At 45.8% G+C, this 18,217-nt stretch overlaps 1 protein-coding gene across 1 annotated transcript in view; it reads left to right on the forward strand.

Annotated features, from left to right (window-relative positions):
* The first annotated feature begins 2,475 nt into the window (after positions 1-2,475).
* The window catches only part of tbc1d14 (TBC1 domain family, member 14), a 70,949-nt gene continuing 55,207 nt past the window's right edge, over positions 2,476-18,217 (forward strand). The window contains exons 1-4 of the mRNA XM_080742370.1: positions 2,476-2,666; positions 7,447-7,733; positions 8,796-9,025; positions 10,015-10,383. Of these exons, the coding sequence (XP_080598496.1) occupies positions 2,615-2,666; positions 7,447-7,733; positions 8,796-9,025; positions 10,015-10,383 (938 nt within the window). The 5' untranslated portion in view covers positions 2,476-2,614. The remainder of the gene's footprint in view (positions 2,667-7,446; positions 7,734-8,795; positions 9,026-10,014; positions 10,384-18,217) is intronic.

Below are 18,217 nucleotides of genomic sequence, written 5' to 3' on the forward strand. Positions count from 1 at the left end.
CCCAATGGCAATTTCATCCGGACAGAACCCATTCATCAGCCTCAAATGTATCGTGTTCAGTTCTAGTTGTGTCTGCTCATTAGTTTAATCATCACTTCCAGTTGCACTTGTTTATCCTGTGTATATGAATTCTTTCTTCTTGGATGAAAAGTGTTATCCCAACCTGAAGATATTTGATATTTACTAAAAGAGCTGTGGAGACTATAAGAGACAGTTGTAGAATTCTGGATCAATCAGTAATCAATGAGGCAATTAGGAGACCAGACAATATTCTAGGTGGTGATGCTTTATGTACATGATATCATACACACAGAAAAATAATGGTTCTTAAATGGTTCTTTAAAAGGCTATATGGTTCTTTGAAGAACCATCACCTACTAAAGAACCATTTTATTTAGCAAATGGTTCTTCAGGATCCTCATATGGTTCTTTGGGATTTAAAAGGTTCTTAGGCCTATATGGGGGTTACAGTATGTATTTTGCAACTGTAAATTATAATCTACATAAAACAATTACAATTTTCAATTTAGGCATTCAGCAGATACGGAGATGGAAAGATTTATAAAAAACAATATCCTATAGGAAGAAGTACAGTAACACTCTTGTCAGTGGTACGGTAGTTCTGCCAGGAGGTCACAGTTATACTGCTGCTTCAAGGACAAACTGAACCATAACAAGATAGGCAAATTGTGATCCCAACCTGGAAATGTATGTATGTATGTTTACTAAAGAGCTTACTAAAGAGCTCTCTAGAATTTAGTGATTGCTATAAGAATGTAGAAAGAAAGAAAAATCACTTCCATCACCTTTAAGGTAGGCCTATACTACAGAAATCATGCTGTTCTCTCTACACTTAGACTTCCTGGTTATTTAGTAAGACAAAAGAGCCACATTTGTACACATTTGACAGATTTATTTGAGTTATAGGCCTATGTCACTGCATGGATACATTAGTCTCTCCACTCGCCATAGCCTCACTGGTGACACTAGGGGGCATGGTGGTGATACCTAAATCAACTATAGGCTGCTACCTTCTGAAACAAACTAGGCCTACATGTAAAAATAATTGTACATGTCATATTTAAATATAATAATAAACAGGGGAAGGGGGGGGGGGGGGGGGGGGGCATTTTGGATGGGTCACCAACATTCTCTGGCATGTGACATCTGCCACATTGACTACTTCCCAATGTTATTTTTCATTTAATACTGTATATATTTATTGATTTTGACTCAAACGAGAGTAATTTATTTAAATATTTTTAAAATGTTTTCTGTAGCTTAGTTATGGTGTATGTTTCTTGCCTGAGTTCATAAGCCTACTCATTCCCAAATTAACTTGGTAGAATAACAAAGTTGTATTGATTATTATTATTATTATTAGAAATAAAATAGCTATTCAAATGGAGGCTGTAGCAGACTGACCCCTATGAGACTGACAGACAGTGTGTAAATAATAATGACTGGAGTTGATTATTTCTGCCTTCGGGGCAGCAGCATCATCATCATCCTCATCATGATGACAGCAGGTGAATCCATCGACTCACGCGGACCATTCTTGGCTCGATTACGCCGCACTGTTGTTAAGTTTGTTTTAAGATGGCGGCGGATGCATCGGCTCAGGTAATGTTTTTACACAGTAGTGTGTTTGTTGATGGGGGGGATACGGACTCAAGTCTAAAGTGTTAGTTTAACTAAAGAAACAGAACAAATACAGAGAGAATAGCGTGAACGCATTTCGTCCTCCGCTAAATAAAATAATGTAAAGCGTGGTGGTTTCTCATGGCTGCGATAGAACAGGCAGTTATTAACCGTTTATAATTCAATACAGTGCTGCTGATTGAGGAAGCGCTGGCCGGTGTTAGGAGGAAACGACGGGGGGAACAAGTGCACTACTTTTACGTTTCTTTTTATAGCTTTTATTATACACACCTGGGGGCTTTTTTTTAGTGAAAATTAATTGTTTTAGCCTACATTGCAGTGGTTCTCAAACTTTTACATTTCAAGGTCTTCCCTATACCTCTGACAGTATACAAATGGAACCAAATGATAAATATGCACCCTAAAGCAGTGGTTCTCAAACTTTTAATTTGAAGGTCTCCCCTTAACTTTGACAGTGTACAAATGGAACCACGGGTCCATTTGGTTCCATTTGTAAACTGTCAGAGTTACAGACTTGTATTGGTCCATTTAGACCCCCCATAAAGGAACCCACATTGTCCCTGGAATCCACTTTGAGAAACACTGCCCCTAAAGGGTCCATTTGGTTCCATTTGTATACTGTCAGAGTTAGAGACGTGTAAGGTTCAATTTAGACTCCTCATAAATGAGTAATGCACATTGTAAAGCGCTTTGGATAAAAGCGCTATATAAATGCACCATTTACCATTTATATATCTTTTTTAAAGTCATCCCCTTTTTCCTTTGCACCCTCCTAATACATCTCTAAAAGCTGCCCTGAGGAGGAGGTGAGGTTGGTGCAGCCACAAGCCGCCAGGCGCATCACCGTTATCATCATCTTAAGTCATGATCATCATGGACCCTGAACCATCATCATCCAGCCTGCAGCAGCTGCAAGCTTCCCACCTGTAGCGTCATAAACCAGCCTGCCAGCATGGCACATCACACTGCCAAGGACCGGGGAGAAGGAGAAGAGACACAAAGTGGTAGGCTATACTGTCTGTGATTCTTAATCAACAGTAGGGATGGGACGATAATTATTAATAATTATTATTAATAAACGATCATTATTATCGTTTATCGGGTTTAAAAAACACTCACAATAATCGTATTGTGGAGATTTTTATTGTGAAATTGTCGTCATGCACTGGGGTCAATTCACGTTTTTATTTGCCCAGCTGCATATCCGGTACCATTTAAACCCTCTACAGTCTAATTAGTCAAACAGACCTGAAATTTAGTGCTTAATACAGTATTTCTTTCACTCTCTAACAAATCTCTTTGCCAAAAAATAGCTGATCTACAAGCTCACAATGCGTCGCATTGTGGGCTTGTAGATCTGCTATCCACCCCAGGATAATGGATGTTGGGGATATTTTGATTATTGTGATAATATCGGACATCACAATTTCTTTGGTAACAAAGAAATTTTCAATAATCGTGACATGAAATTTTCATGTCGTGCCATCAACAGTAATCAACAGTTTACATTTCAAGGACCCCCTGATTTGATAATGACACCATTAAGACCAGAGGCTGATTCTGCACCTGCCTTCTTAAATACATTTTTGAATAGCCAACACCAAAATCTAAAATGACACAGATGCTCTCCTGGTTTTTAATGGGATAAATAAATACAAGTATGGAAACCCCGATCTAAGAAATGTTATTGTTTAAAGACTTGGATTTCGTGTGATATAGTGTTTGTGATATCAATTGTGGCCAGGAAATGCACCCAAGCTGTTCCCTAGCAACGCAATTCCACAAACAAAGGTCTATAAAGACAGCATTACCAGAGTAGTCTACTACTGAATCTAAAAATGACGTCAGACGAGCATGGATCACAGCAGTATAACAAGTTACTTTTAACCTCTCCTCTCATTCATTTTCATGATTGAAATCCTGAAACCTCCTCGGTTTTCACGATTTCACAAGAGTTTTCACCTCTGTTTTTATGATTGAAAAAATACTGCAGGGATTCCGCGAAATTGTTGCTTGATTAAACAAGAAAATATTTGTAATCTTTAAATATTTTTAAAACCATTTCCACATATGTAAAAAATGTATCATGACTCTAAACATTTTGAATAGCTTGTATACATGATTACTGTTTGTTCTCAGTTAATAAGGCATGTTTAGAAATAAATGGCAGTGGTACGGTCGGCCACCCTACTAAACATAGCATGAATACCCCCCACCACCACCACCACCATACAAGGTGGTAGGGGGCTTCTGCTCCATCTCCCCATCAGTTTGGGGGTCCCTGGCCTGAAAACATTGAAGGCCCCTCCTGGCCAGCAGAGGTTACAGCCTTGTTTTTGTAGCAGTGAAGGCTTTCTGAGTGATACAGGGAAGATGTAACTGGAGTGAGACAAGTGTCATGATGAGTCATGACATTAAAGCAGCGTGTGGTATGTGAGCCACGTAACAATTACAATAATTGCTAATGATGAAGATAATCGATCGCAGGCGCCGAGTCCGACCTTTCCTGGCGAGCAGAAACCTTGTATCTCTCGTATATTTCAACTTTTCATGCTGTTCTGTAAATTAAAGCCGTACTTCATTCATCAGTGTTCTACAAAAGTAGTGAACTTCTGCAACGGGTCACAAAATTAGGCATGACACAGTCAAGGCCTGCCAGAACACATTTTTGTCGACAAAGTCAAGTGCAGATTTAGTCAACTGAAATCATATAATTAATATTTAGTCGACTAAAACAAAAAACTTTTCAGACGACCAAAACATGACTAAGACTGAATTAAATTTGATTGAAAGACTATGACTAAAAAACTAACAAAAGATTTCTGTCAAAATGAACACTGTGACATACGAGGTTTCCACCAGACGCCAGCAACAATATATTCCTGGCATCTTGTGCTGCGGTGCAAAGTCTACCGTGGGGTCACATGACATACTGCTGCTGCTCAGGGTATAAAGCCGAGACCACAGCTGACGGCTTAATTCCCTTAATCACATGAACCCCAGTGTCCCTGTTCTGTGAGTGTCATGATGGGGGGGAACATGGCCAGTGGTGGAAAAAGTATTCACATGCTTTTCCTTTTAAATGGAAGTATCAAGGCCAAAAACAAATAAAAAAATAAATAAAAAATGGAAGTATCAATACTGCAGAATGTAGAAGTACTCTGTTACAAGTAAAAGTCCAGAATCCAAAAGAGTTACTGAGTAAAAGTACAAAAAGTATTGGTATCAATCGAAATACATTTCTGACTGTTACCACTTTATATATTTATATAAATATATCACATTGTACTTTAGATAATCCACAACTCTGTTGCTCTCTTGCTTCTGAATGGCATGCCCCCCCTGATGTTTGGAGCTTCTTTCCACTTGCAAAGTACCCCCCCCCCCCCCCCCCCTAACTGTGAGGCAGAGGCTGCGTTTCATATCCAGCTGTAAGCAGCAGGTGGTGCAGTCAGGAAGCGTCTGTGTGTGTGCACGTGCGTGCGTGCGAGTGCGTGCACGAGTGCATGTGCTGCTGAGTGTGGATAAGCCATTGTATCCCTGCTGGAAACTCCCTTGTAGCTCATCTAGATAAGACAGAGACCCAGCCACTGTGATGCTGCAAGCAAGCATATAGACAGTAAGCTTAACAAGTCCACCAAGTGTGTGTGTGTGTGTGTGTGTGTGTGTGTGTGTGTGTGTGTGTGTGTGTGTGTGTGTGTGTGTGTGTGTGTGTGTGTGTGTGTGTGTGTGTGTGTGTGTGTGTGTGTGTGTGTGTGTGTGTGTGTGTGTGTGTGTGTGTGTGTGTGTGTGTGTGTCCGTGTGTCCGTGTGTGTGTGTGTGTTGACAGGCTATCATCCTCCTATGTTTTGTCTAGTGTATAATGATCCTGTCAGATGGATTTGACTCGCATTGAATCGGGGAAAAAAACTGAAAGGACACCCAACTATTCCCTCTGTGAAGCTCTCTGTGATATCTTTATCAGCTAGCTGTGGCCTCATGCTTCCCAGCTGGTGTTAAACGCATAGGCCTGATGTAGTGTAGTAGGCCCACTAGGGACATGTTCACATTTCAGCCCGGGTTCCAGTTACAGTCTGGTTGGTTACTGCTGGATCAGCTTTCAGCTCCGTGGATTTCCGGCTGCATTGTTTGGCCCTTTTTACTGTCCTGGTGTGTGTGTGTGTGTAGCCGGGGTTTTCCGGTCCAGACCTGCTTGAACTGTAGAATAAGCCTAGATGTTGAAACTCAGACGTTCTGTGAGTCCACAACACACAGAATGAAGCCCCCTGGTCAATTCATTATCTGTGGAACATTTCAATGTTTAACACACGCACTGTGCTGAACCGTATATGAATGACACGTCAGCTGTAAAAGCATCCTTTACAGGAGGTTGCAGGAGGTTTCACATTTCCCTCAGACTACCCTGTAGTTCAACCGTAGCCATTTAAACCCCATACATACTTCATTTAACGGAGTCCCCCAGGGGTCTATACAAGGACCCCCTCCTTCTCAAACGTTCACACCAGAATAGGGAGGCTACTCACGCTGGGGCCCATGTGGTGGTTAATGGTATTGGTAAGACATATATGCAGAAATAAAAAAGACATACATTTATTACAGATTGACTAGTCAGCTACTTAATGCAATATATCCGGGCAACATACCAACAGAACTTTGGAGCTAAAGACATTAATATCTTATTCACCATTTGTTTGCAACTAGAAGGGTGATGATGATGATGATGAATACAAAGCCCTGAAAAAGATCACAATGTGTTCTCAGGAGGATCCTACATATGACTCCTGTCTTGAGAATGAGGAAAGGAAGTGGTTGACATTAATTGACTAATATCGGTGGACACTACTGGGAAAAGGCATTTATCACAATGGTTCTAAACCAGTGGTCCGGGGAACACCAGTGGTCCTTGAGGGGGTTCCAGGTGGTCCCCAGCTAAATGATGGGGAGTTGGTAACCAAATGGACCTTTATAGATCTTGAACTATTGAGAGCGTGAAATGAAACCCTCATGAGTTAAATTATGGTTAAACTTCTGCATTACTTAATTCACGTCTACAAGTAGAGAATGTAGAAGATAACGTTGGCCTGTTATCTCTCCTATGGTACCAACATCAATACAGCATGGAATTCTGAACAAACTCTTATCCAAAGATAAAAAAATATTCCAAGTCATGCTGAGAGGTCTGCAAGGTTAAATCTCATCAAACGATGGTTCGTGCCGTGGCTCAAATGCAAAATAAATAACGTACCTTGATATGAAAAGAGTTGAAAACCACTGCGTTTATCATAATGCAGGGTTCCCCAATTAGTTTTCCCCAAGGGCCAAATTATGTCTTGGGTACCAAGCCGAGGGCCACAACATTGCAGGAGGCGACGGTGGCGTTCCCGCTACTCCAGCGACAGTTCAGATATCGTCGTTGTCGGGTAAAAACCTTGTATGTCCAAAACCGTTCGTTTTGCAGTTATCATTTTAAAAATGATTTAAACTAGTGAAAACAGCTGATCTACAAGCACACAACGCCTCGCACCGCGAGGCGTTGTGTGCTTGTACATCTGCTGTTTTCACTACTTTTGTGCGACGGCCTTGTTTGATGAAGCAGAGCTTTACTTTGCGAAAGAACGTACACATTTTGAGATACAGGATTTCCACCCGACAATGACGATATACCAGTGTTGTTGCTGCTCTTATACCACCATTATTACTGGGGTTGGTGGAGGCCAGACAGTAGCCGGGCCGCCTATTGGGGAACCCTGTCATAATGCTTTGAGCGTTTGTCGTCTCTTTCAGGCGCGTCCGGAGGAGGAGGGGCCATCATGGAGAATGGCTCGGCGGTGAAAGAGCAGACCCCCGCCGCCGCGCTCCCCGGCCCCGACACACACAACAACCACGTCAACCAGCACCGCTGCCCCGCCGAGCCCCCCAGAGCGTCCCCCGCCTGCGTCCAACAGCACTCCCGTCCCAGCTACAAGCCCTTCCCCTCCCCCACGCCCATCTACTACTGCAGCCCCCAGAAGAGCGGCGGCAGTGGCGACCAGAATGCCACCGACCCGGACAACCACAGCCTGGCCTCCCAGGTAGAGATGGGACGATATGAAAATGTCATGTCAACGATTATTGCGACCAAAGAAATCGCGATAATCAAAAATATTCCCAACATCCATTATCCTGGGGCGGAACATTTGGCAAAAAATTGGCCGATCTACAAGCTCACATTGTGAGCTTATAGATCAGCTATTTTTTGGCAAAGAGATTTGGTACAGAGAGAATAAAAGATTGTATCAAGTACGTTATTTCCAGGTCCGTTTTACCAATTAGAAGTTCTAAATGGTACCGGATATGGAGCTCAGCAAATAAAAGGTGAATTGATCCCAGACCGTGAGTAACGCCTCAATGTCTATAGCTACTGACCTGTTTGTTGACATTGTGACATCACATTGTTGTGACATCACCTTATCAAAATATCAAACCCTGGATATCCATACATGGAGACGACTACAGAGACCTCTACATCTGATTCCCAGATATGCCCTGTTAGGGCAACCACACTAATAGAATCCCCTGGGAATGCCTTACAATAGAATCCCTTTTATGCCATCAATATTAAGCCCATGCTTTTTGCCCTTAGGCATCTTACTGGTTATTATTATTTATCACAATAAAACAGGGTTCCCCAAGGGCCGAATTATGTCTAGGGTACCAAGCCGAGGGCCACAACATTGCAGGGGGCGACGACGTCGTTCCCGCTACTCCAGCGACTGCGACAGTTCAGATATCGTCCTTGTCGGGTGAAAATCTTGTATGTCCAAAACCATTCGTTTTGCATTTATCATTTTAAAAATTATTTAAACTAGTGAAAACAGCCGATCTACAAGCACACTGCGAGGCGTTTTGTGCTTGTAGATCTGCTGTTTTCACTACTTTTGTGCGACGGCCTTGTATGATTTGCGAAAGGACGTTCAAATTTGGAGATACGAGATTTCCACCCGACAACGACGATTTATTAGTGTTGTTGCTACTCTTATACCACCATTATTACTGGGGTTGGTGTGGGCCAGACAAATGGCCTGCGGGCCGCCTATTGGGGAACCCTGCAATAAAACATTAATAACGATTATGGTCCCCATCCCTGCTCCCAGGATTCCGGCATCCCCACCCTGGAGATCAACAACCCGGAGCCGCTCTCCCACCCGCACCTAGCGGGTGCTGGAGGCCTGGGCCGGGCCTCCTTCCTCCCAGCCCCCCCTGGCGGCAGTGACAGCCCCCCCGCCACCCTGGCCCTGGACCAGCCCACCGAGGCCCTGCGCAAGTCCTCAACCTTCCCTCGCAGCGGCTACGACTCCGCTCGCCTCTTCAGCCCCGCCCCCAGGTACTAGGGCTGGCAGTGTTGCAACATTTTAAGTTGACCATTAATTGTCACGCGAATAATTGCGATTTAACTGTTTTTGACACATTTTATTTCGTTTTGGTTTTCGAGGCTTCATAATCACAAATTGCACAGGGCAGGTATGCATATTTGCTATTTTAGCAATTTTCTCTAGAAATGGGCAATATAATCGATATCATTCTTGCCAGAATACCCATCCCTACTATTTTTGGAGAATGTTTGAATGTGTGTGAACTGTGAACATTTTTCGACACAGAAACAATTGTGACAATTATTACGGTTATGCAACACAATTGCCATTATCTCAAATAATTGCAGGCATTCGCACTAAGGGTGGAGTTTGTTTTTAGGTTGCCCAACCGGGCAAATGAGTTCTCATTTGAGAAGGGCTGCAACCACCTATAATAAACTCAACATGAGATATCTTTCTAAACACCTGATCGTAGCCAGAGCGCTCTGTCTTCTGGTCTGTGGAATGTAAAATAAGATCACTGTTTTCTTACAATGTGCTCTTTTCACCGTTGCTACATTTAACACAAAAATATAAAAATAACAAGTGTAAACCCATAGTCATATTCATAGCTATGTGTGTTATTGGCCTAAAAATTGAGGTAATTCAAATTGAACTCATAATTTTATAATGGAACGATCTACTTTTTGGGGCAAATGGGCATGCCCTTTGGGCAAGTAGAACATGACCTGTACTTGACCTGTAAGTGCCTCTGAGACCTTAGTCTCAACCCCTGATAGCGATTAGGCCAGTGGTTCTCAAAGTGGATTCCTGGGACTCTGTGGTTGGGTTCCTTTAGGGTCTAAATTGACCCATACAGGTCTGTAACTCTGACATTGTACAACGGGTCCATTTGGTTCCATTTGTACATCAGAGTTAAGGGGAGACCTTGTAATTTGAAAGTTTGAGAAACACTGGATTAGGCGATATCATGTGATAACTGTGACGGGCCCGCCCCCAGGTCGTCAGCGGCGGTGACAATGGCGTGTGCGGTGGCGGGCGGAGCGCTGAACCGCAGCGACGACATCTCGGTGGGCAGCGTGTCGAGCCTGAGCACGGAGCTGTCGGCCACGCTGTCCGTCTCCAACGAGGACATCCTGGACTTCATGGTGACCTCCGACTCCAGCGCCATCGTCACCCTGGAGACAGACGACAGCGTCGGTGCCGACCGCGACCACTTCTCGGACGTGACGCTGACGTCTCTGTCGCCCGGCGGAGGAGGAGACCTGTGGAGCCCCACGCGGTCGTCGTGGTCCGCGGGGGGGCTAACGCACTCGGAGGAAGACGGCAGCCGGAAGAGGCTGGGACCCCTGGCTAGTTTCTTCAACAGGTTAGTTTTAAAATGACTACAGTGTTTGTTGTTCTTTTGTATTTATTAGTGTTGTTGCTATACACAACAACACACTACCTCAAGGATCAAGGATCTCCAAATTAAATTAAATGCATTTGGACGCTGACCTGCATCTCAAAATATCTTGTTCCAGGGACCCCCCAGAGAAAAAGCTTTGAAAATATATTCAAATATTTGCACGTATATATGCTATCTTTGAATAGCCAAAGTAGAAAATATGTTTAAAACGAGAGCAGAGTCAGCAGACCAACAGTATGTATTAACATTTGACAACGGACAAATACAATGTGAGCAGTCAGCTGACATGGAGAAGTCTGGATCCTCAGGACAACTGCAACGTGAGTCAGACAATAAATGAGCTGTTGGCACTGTACATCAGTGGTCCTCAACCAGTGGTCCGGGGACCACCAGTGGTCTTTGAGGGGCTTCCAGGTGGTCTCCAGCTAAATGGAGATATGGTAACCAAATGGACCCTTTTAGATATTTAACTCTTGAGTTTAAAAATGAAATGGTCCATTTGGTTTCATTTTACGCTCTGAATATTTAAATTATTGTTAATCATCTGTGTGAAGTTGGCCGACGGCCTAGGCTCCAAGAATGGCTCAAGATGTTCTTTTACAGCTGTTTATTTCACCAACCTCCACCTCCGATGCAGTGTTGTACAGTGCAAACCATAATTCCAAATGCAAAAATAAAGTTGGCCAAAAATCAAAAATAGAGAACTCAAGAACAAAAGGCAAAAATCAAGAAAAAGGGAAAATAACAAACTGCACTAGACTATGCCCATGAAGGGCCCTGGCAGCTCTTCCACAGAGGTGTTCTCACCTCGCTCTCCCGAGCATAACTGAGTTGCCCAGGTTAGCAGCCTTCCTCTTAAAGGAGTGGATCGTACCACTAACCCGGGAACTAATTAACAGCAAATAGCTGATCTACAAGCTTACAGTCTCTTCTGAATACATTAACATACTAATAAATGTTCAAGTGTGTTACACTACCCATCATTTAGGTTAGAATTCATATATAGAGACAATAGGAAACCTTTGCTCAATGTTACAGTCAAACACCCCCACTGCTCTACAGTACTGGCCCATCCCCCCCCTATTTATGTGGAATGGTACAGTCCTGATCTGTTTGTCTGCCCCACATTCAACAGAGCACAGCCAGCACTGCAGAGGAGCTACAGGTGACCAACAATGAGCTAAATCACAATAAGCATGTTCAATAAACATTTCAGAGTCATTTGTGAAACCACACCGTATCGACATTTGTTTACATAAGCCACGCAGCACATACACCTCACAACAGCGCTCCCAAACCGGCCGGTGTTCTTAATTAGTATTTGGCGCAGCTGTGTGGTGTGTGTGTGTGCGTGCGTGTGCATGCAATGTCTTTAAGCAGAGCGCATCTTCCTATAGGGCACGGGCTGCCCCGTGACATTTCCCCCCCCCTCTGAAGGCGCCCCCTGTGGCGTCCTCGACAGGAAGTCAGCGGTGCAGTTCTCGGACCCCTTCCTGTACCGAACCACAAAGTCATACGGCTGCATAGCCAAGAACCACCTAGTGATTCGGGAGTTAGTGTCCTTCATTTCTTTCAACCAGGCCAATGCCCGGTGGTCCGTCTCCAAGGTGAACTCTCTCCCCAACAGATAGTACTTCAGGGAGTCAAGTGCCCATTTTATGGCAAGGCACTCCTTTTCCACCACCGAATACCGCACCTCATGGTCCATGAGCTTCCTGCTGATGTAGACGATGGGATGGAGGTTACCTGCTTCCCATTGCAGTAACGCCGCCCCTATGCCCACATCCGAGGCATCAGTCTGGACCATGAACGGCTGTTCGAAGTCAGGGCTTTTCAGAATGGGTTCTTTGCACAACAAGTCTTTCAGGGTGTTGAAGGCCACCTCACAGCGCTCCGTCCACTTCACCTTGTTGGGCAAGTTCTTTTTGGTGAGATCGGTGAGGGGAGCTGCGATGGTGGATAGCCTGGGAATGAACCGGCCATACCAGCCAATCAGGCCCAATACGGACTTGACCTGAGACTTGGTGGTAGGTCTCTCAGCCAACCTGACAGCCTCGAGCTTCCCAACCTGTGGCCGAATTACCCCATTACCCAGCACATACCCCAGGTACTCCGTCTCATGTTTGGCAATGGCACACTTGTCTGGACGGATGGTCAGGCCCGCCCCCTTGAGTCTCTGGAACACAGCTTGTAGATGGACCAGATGTTCTTGCCAGGACCTGCTGTACACCACCACATCATCCAGGTAGGCTGCTGCAAAGGCCTCTGTGCCCACCAGAACTCTGTCCATCAACCGTTGGAAAGTTGCAGGTGCCCCATTGAGACCAAAGGGCAGGACAGTAAACTGAAAATGTCCAAACGGCGTTCTAAACGCGGTGCACTCTTTGCTCTCTGGGCTGAGGGGGACCTGCCAGTAACCCTTACACAGATCAAGGGTCGTGATGTAGTGTGAACTGCCAACCCTCTCCAGAAGGTCGTCAATTCTTGGCATCGGATACAAGTCTCTCTTAGTGACCTTGTTCACCTTCCTGAAGTCGAGACAGAACCTCAGAGTTCCATCTTTCTTTGGGACCAGGATGATTGGACTGCTCCACTCACTGGACGATTGCTCGATGACACCCAGCTCCCTCATCGCCTCGATCTCCTTCTTCAGGACTGGCAGCAGGCGTTCTGGAACCCTGTAGACAGGCTGGCGAAGGGGATCTGTCTCTTTCAAGGCGACACGGTGTTGAGTGACATCGGTGCGGCCTGGAGTTAACCCAAACAGGTGCTTGGGCAGGATCTGAAGAAGCTCCTTCCTCTTCTCCTCCTCCAGGTGGCTCAGCTCCAGCTGTGGCTCCCCCTCTGGCACTGGTAGGTACTGCTCCGGTGTCTCCTCTTCCTCCCTCACAGCCTTCACATACAGAGTGTGGCTTGCTGGTGGCGGTGGGGTGGGACGAGGATTCCATTTCTTGAGCATGTTGATATGGAATGTCTAACGGCCGTCCGCGGTCAGGCATGTGGATCTGGTACGTCACCGGACCCATTTTCTGCTTGACCTTGAAGGGACCCTGCCACTTTGCCAACAGCTTCTGCTCTGAAGTCGGCAACAGCAACAAGACGTCCTCACCCGGCTGGAGACTTCGCTGCCTGGCTGACCGGTCATACCACTCTTTCTGCTTTGCCTGGGCTTGGAGTAGATGTTCTCTGGCAATGGTGGTGGACCTCATGAGCTGCTCTCGCATGTTTAGGACGTAGGAGAGAATGTTCATGTCCTGTGCTTTAGCGGGACCCTCCCAGGTCTCACGGAGCACATCAAGAGGCCCTCGAACCTGGTGGGCGTAAAGCAGCTCAAAAGGTGAAAAGCCCGTCGAGGCCTGAGGGACCTCGCGGTAAGCAAACAGAATGTATGGCAGCCATTTGTCCCAGTCTTTACCAGTCTCTGATACAAATTTCTTGAGCATGCCTTTCAAAGTCTGGTTCAGGCGCTCTACTAGCCCGTCAGTCTGAGGGTGGTAAGGGGTAGTCCTTATTCTCTTAATCCCTAACAGCTGATAGGCCTGTGCAAGCGTACGGCTCATAAAGTTCGGACCTTGGTCACTTAAAACTTCCCGAGGAATGCCCACCTGGGAAAAGAACTTTAGCAGAGCCGATGCTACTTGCCTAGCCGTCACCTCTCTCATCGGAATGGCCTCAGGATATCTGGTGGCATAGTCGCTGATAACCAGAATAAACCGGTTTCCTGATTTGCTTCTCTCCAGGGGCCCCACTACATCTACTCCTATTCTCTCAAATGGAGTACCAATGACAGGAAGTGGAATAAGGGGTACAGGGGCTGTAGCTTTCCCTGCTGTTAACTGGCATTCTGGACAGGTTTTACAATACTCCTTGACCTGGGTGTACATTCCTGGCCAACAAAACCTCTTAGAAATGCGCTGCAGGGTTTTCATAAAGCCCAGGTGACCCGCCCAAGGAATCGTGTGACCCACCCTTAGCACTTCCTCTCTACAGGATTTGGGGAGTACTAGCTGTCTCCCATCTTCACTGACTCTGTACAGAAGATCATTTTCAATGACATAGTGCTCACGGTGGGACAAAATGCCTGTGTGTTCCTTCTCTGCTTCTTTGAAACACTGCCCCAGAGTGGAGTCCTCATGCTGACATTTAGCAAGATCACAGGGTAAGGTGTCTAACTGCAGCTCTAGCGCTGGCACTTCTGGCTCTGCCTGCTCTATGAACTGTGGCATAAGACCCTCTGCTTGAACTTGCTGTCTGCGCCTCTCCAATCTGTCCTCGTGTGTAACTGTAGGCTCCCCTACCTCCTCCCCATGCAACGGCATTAACTGCATTAACATGCCTGCCTGCGTGTCGGGTGTACCAGGTAGGTGTGCTGTAACTGACACTGGCTCAAGTGTAACAGGGGACCCTGCCTGCTGGATTACAGATGAAACTAGTGGCTGTACCTCCGGCAATGGAGCCTGCCTGGCTCTGGCACGTGTCACTACCCCACAAAACCTTTCCCTGCTTTCATCAATGAGGTCATACAGGACTGGAAAATCTGTACCAAGCAGGATGGGGTAGGGCAACTCTGGGACAACACCCACTTTCATCAGGTACACCTGCCCTTTAACCTCAATGTAAATGTCAGCAGTAGGGCTCCGTTCTTCATGGCCATGGACACAAATGACAGGGATTGAGTCTCCATCATTCCACAGTTCTTTAGCAACCAAGTGAGACTGTACCAGAGACTGTGAACAACCTGTGTCTAAGAGAGCAGTGTAAGGCTTGCCATTTAGCTTAACAGTGGTCAAAGGGGAGTCTGGCTGCTCTTCAGGGTGTACCGGGAACTCAGGCCTAGGGACATAGCAAAGACTGGTGGACTTGGGCTTTTTGAGGGGGCACACGGGGCGTGTATGTCCTACTTTACCACAATTATAACACACAATCTCTGGCCTGACACCTATCACGTAGGTGTCAACGAGATCTGCTGCCTCTTCCGCTGTCTCAGGATCCCGCTCTTTGACCCAGACCTTGACTTCTGTGTAGAGGACCCTGAGGTATTGCTCAAGGACCACCTTCTCAAGGATGTCCTCTTTGGAGGCAGATGAGAAGTCAAACCACTTGCTGCATAGGTCTTTGAGCCGGGTGTACAGCTCATGAGGTGACTCGTCTTCTGGCACATCGAGGCTCCGGAAGCGCTGGCAGTACAAGTCTTTGTTCACCTCGTACTTTCTCAACACTGCCGCTTTCAGCCGGTCGTAGTCTTGCGTGTAGACTGGGTCCATCGCTACAAACGCCGCTCTTGCTTTGCCTGTCAGCAAGGGAATCAGCCGGATGGCCCACTGCTGTCGTGGCCATCTGTACACCACCGCCAGCCTCTCAAAGGTTGTAAGAAAATGTTCAATATCATCGGAGTCTTCCAACCTCACCAGCCTGGGGTCCCCCATCGGCACTGGTGCTGACCCTAGTCCTGCTGCTGCACCTCCCATCACTGGTCCCGTTGGCGCTGGTCCCGTTGGCGCTGGTCCCGTTGGCGCTGGTCCCGTTGGCCCTGTTGGCGCCCTCGGCAGCGCCCTGGCTGCCTCCATATCTAACTGGATCTGGGTTATCTGGTGATTAATGACATCGAGCCTCTGCTCCTGTCGTTGCCGGTTGTTGTCCTCCCTTCTTTCCTTCTCCATCTGAGATTGCATGTACGTTTCGAACATTTTGGCCAGGCTGGAAAATGTTGCCTCTTGGGAGGTGGTGGTGCTCACTCCGCTGTGGACTGGTTCCTCCACAACTCCTCCTGTGGCACTTTCTTCATCCTCTTCCGAGAGCGCTGCTTGCTGCTGGTGGTTTCGTAGCACTGGTTTTGGAGGCATCTTGAACTTTTCTTCGCTTGCTTCTGACACCACATGTGAAGTTGGCCGACGGCCTAGGCTCCAAGAATGGCTCAAGATGTTCTTTTACAGCTGTTTATTTCACCAACCTCCACCTCCGATGCAGTGTTGTACAGTGCAAACCATAATTCCAAATGCAAAAATAAAGTTGGCCAAAAATCAAAAATAGAGAACTCAAGAACAAAAGGCAAAAATCAAGAAAAAGGGAAAATAACAAACTGCACTAGACTATGCCCATGAAGGGCCCTGGCAGCTCTTCCACAGAGGTGTTCTCACCTCGCTCTCCCGAGCATAACTGAGTTGCCCAGGTTAGCAGCCTTCCTCTTAAAGGAGTGGATCGTACCACTAACCCGGGAACTAATTAACAGCAAATAGCTGATCTACAAGCTTACAGTCTCTTCTGAATACATTAACATACTAATAAATGTTCAAGTGTGTTACACTACCCATCATTTAGGTTAGAATTCATATATAGAGACAATAGGAAACCTTTGCTCAATGTTACAGTCAAACACCCCCACTGCTCTACAGTACTGGCCCATCCCCCCCCTATTTATGTGGAATGGTACAGTCCTGATCTGTTTGTCTGCCCCACATTCAACAGAGCACAGCCAGCACTGCAGAGGAGCTACAGGTGACCAACAATGAGCTAAATCACAATAAGCATGTTCAATAAACATTTCAGAGTCATTTGTGAAACCACACCGTATCGACATTTGTTTACATAAGCCACGCAGCACATACACCTCACAACAGCGCTCCCAAACCGGCCGGTGTTCTTAATTAGTATTTGGCGCAGCTGTGTGGTGTGTGTGTGTGCGTGCGTGTGCATGCAATGTCTTTAAGCAGAGCGCATCTTCCTATAGGGCACGGGCTGCCCCGTGACAATCTGCATTACTTAATTTTTGATCAATGTTTGCCTGTTATCTATCCTGTGATGGTACCACATCAATTCAATAGAGCATGTAATGTAATTGTGTTCAAAATCTTATCCAACAACAACAAAATATTCTAAGTCTTGGGTCTGAGAGGCTAAATCTCATCAAACGGTGGCCCAAATGTTGAATAAATAATGGACCTTGATACGAAAAGGGTTGGAAAAACACCGGTGTACTTGATGAATAGAGTGGCAACAAAATATATGAACATTTCTCAATCCAGTGGGCAGTTTGCAAACATGCACAAGTGATGTAACCATCCAGGAATCCACTGCACTAGTAAGGTGGGCACTTGCATGGAGAGGAAGGAGAATTGGCAAGCTGGCAAGTGTTTGCCACCGCTGGCCGTATATTAGACTAATTGCCAACATCACCACGTACTCTTTACTTTGTCATGGTTTACTTTGTCAGTTGTCGTTGTTGATAAACGATCATGTTTCCAGTTTGAAAGTCCTTGTTTTTCACAAAACAATGAACTTCTATTCATTATGTAGTGGCAAATCATTGAATCCCTGAATGCGAGTCATTTTTATTACCAGTAGGCCTGACTGTGCAGTATGCCGTCAACCGCTCCTCCCCCCCCCGCCCCCCCAAATGAGAGTCAGTCATGCTGCACTTAGCCTTGTTTGTGTGCAAGGTTGGACTCAACTTCACTATCCAAGAAGCATATTCTTGGATAACTATTGCAGGGTTACATTTATTGCTCTGTTACAAAGAAACTGCAATGCTTAAGGTCATTGAGTTTAAATGTATAAATCGCTTGCCTTGGATATGAACCCCTTGCATGTGTCAGCATAATGACACTCGCCCTGTAGGTCTCCTCTGAAGCAGCAACGCTTCAGTGGGCTACAACAACTCTGCCACTCCTTCATGTAATTGGCCCTAAAACAATGGGAGGAAAGCTAATGACTCCTAAAACCAGGTTCAAAGGAGGGTACTGGTTTTAAAAGGACAAGAAAGAACTTCACTTACAAGGGTTGGGTCTTTTAAAACCCT

Source organism: Nannobrachium achirus, assembly GCF_963921795.1.
Source record: "Nannobrachium achirus genome assembly, chromosome: 14".
Taxonomy (NCBI): Eukaryota; Metazoa; Chordata; class Actinopteri; order Myctophiformes; family Myctophidae; genus Nannobrachium; species Nannobrachium achirus.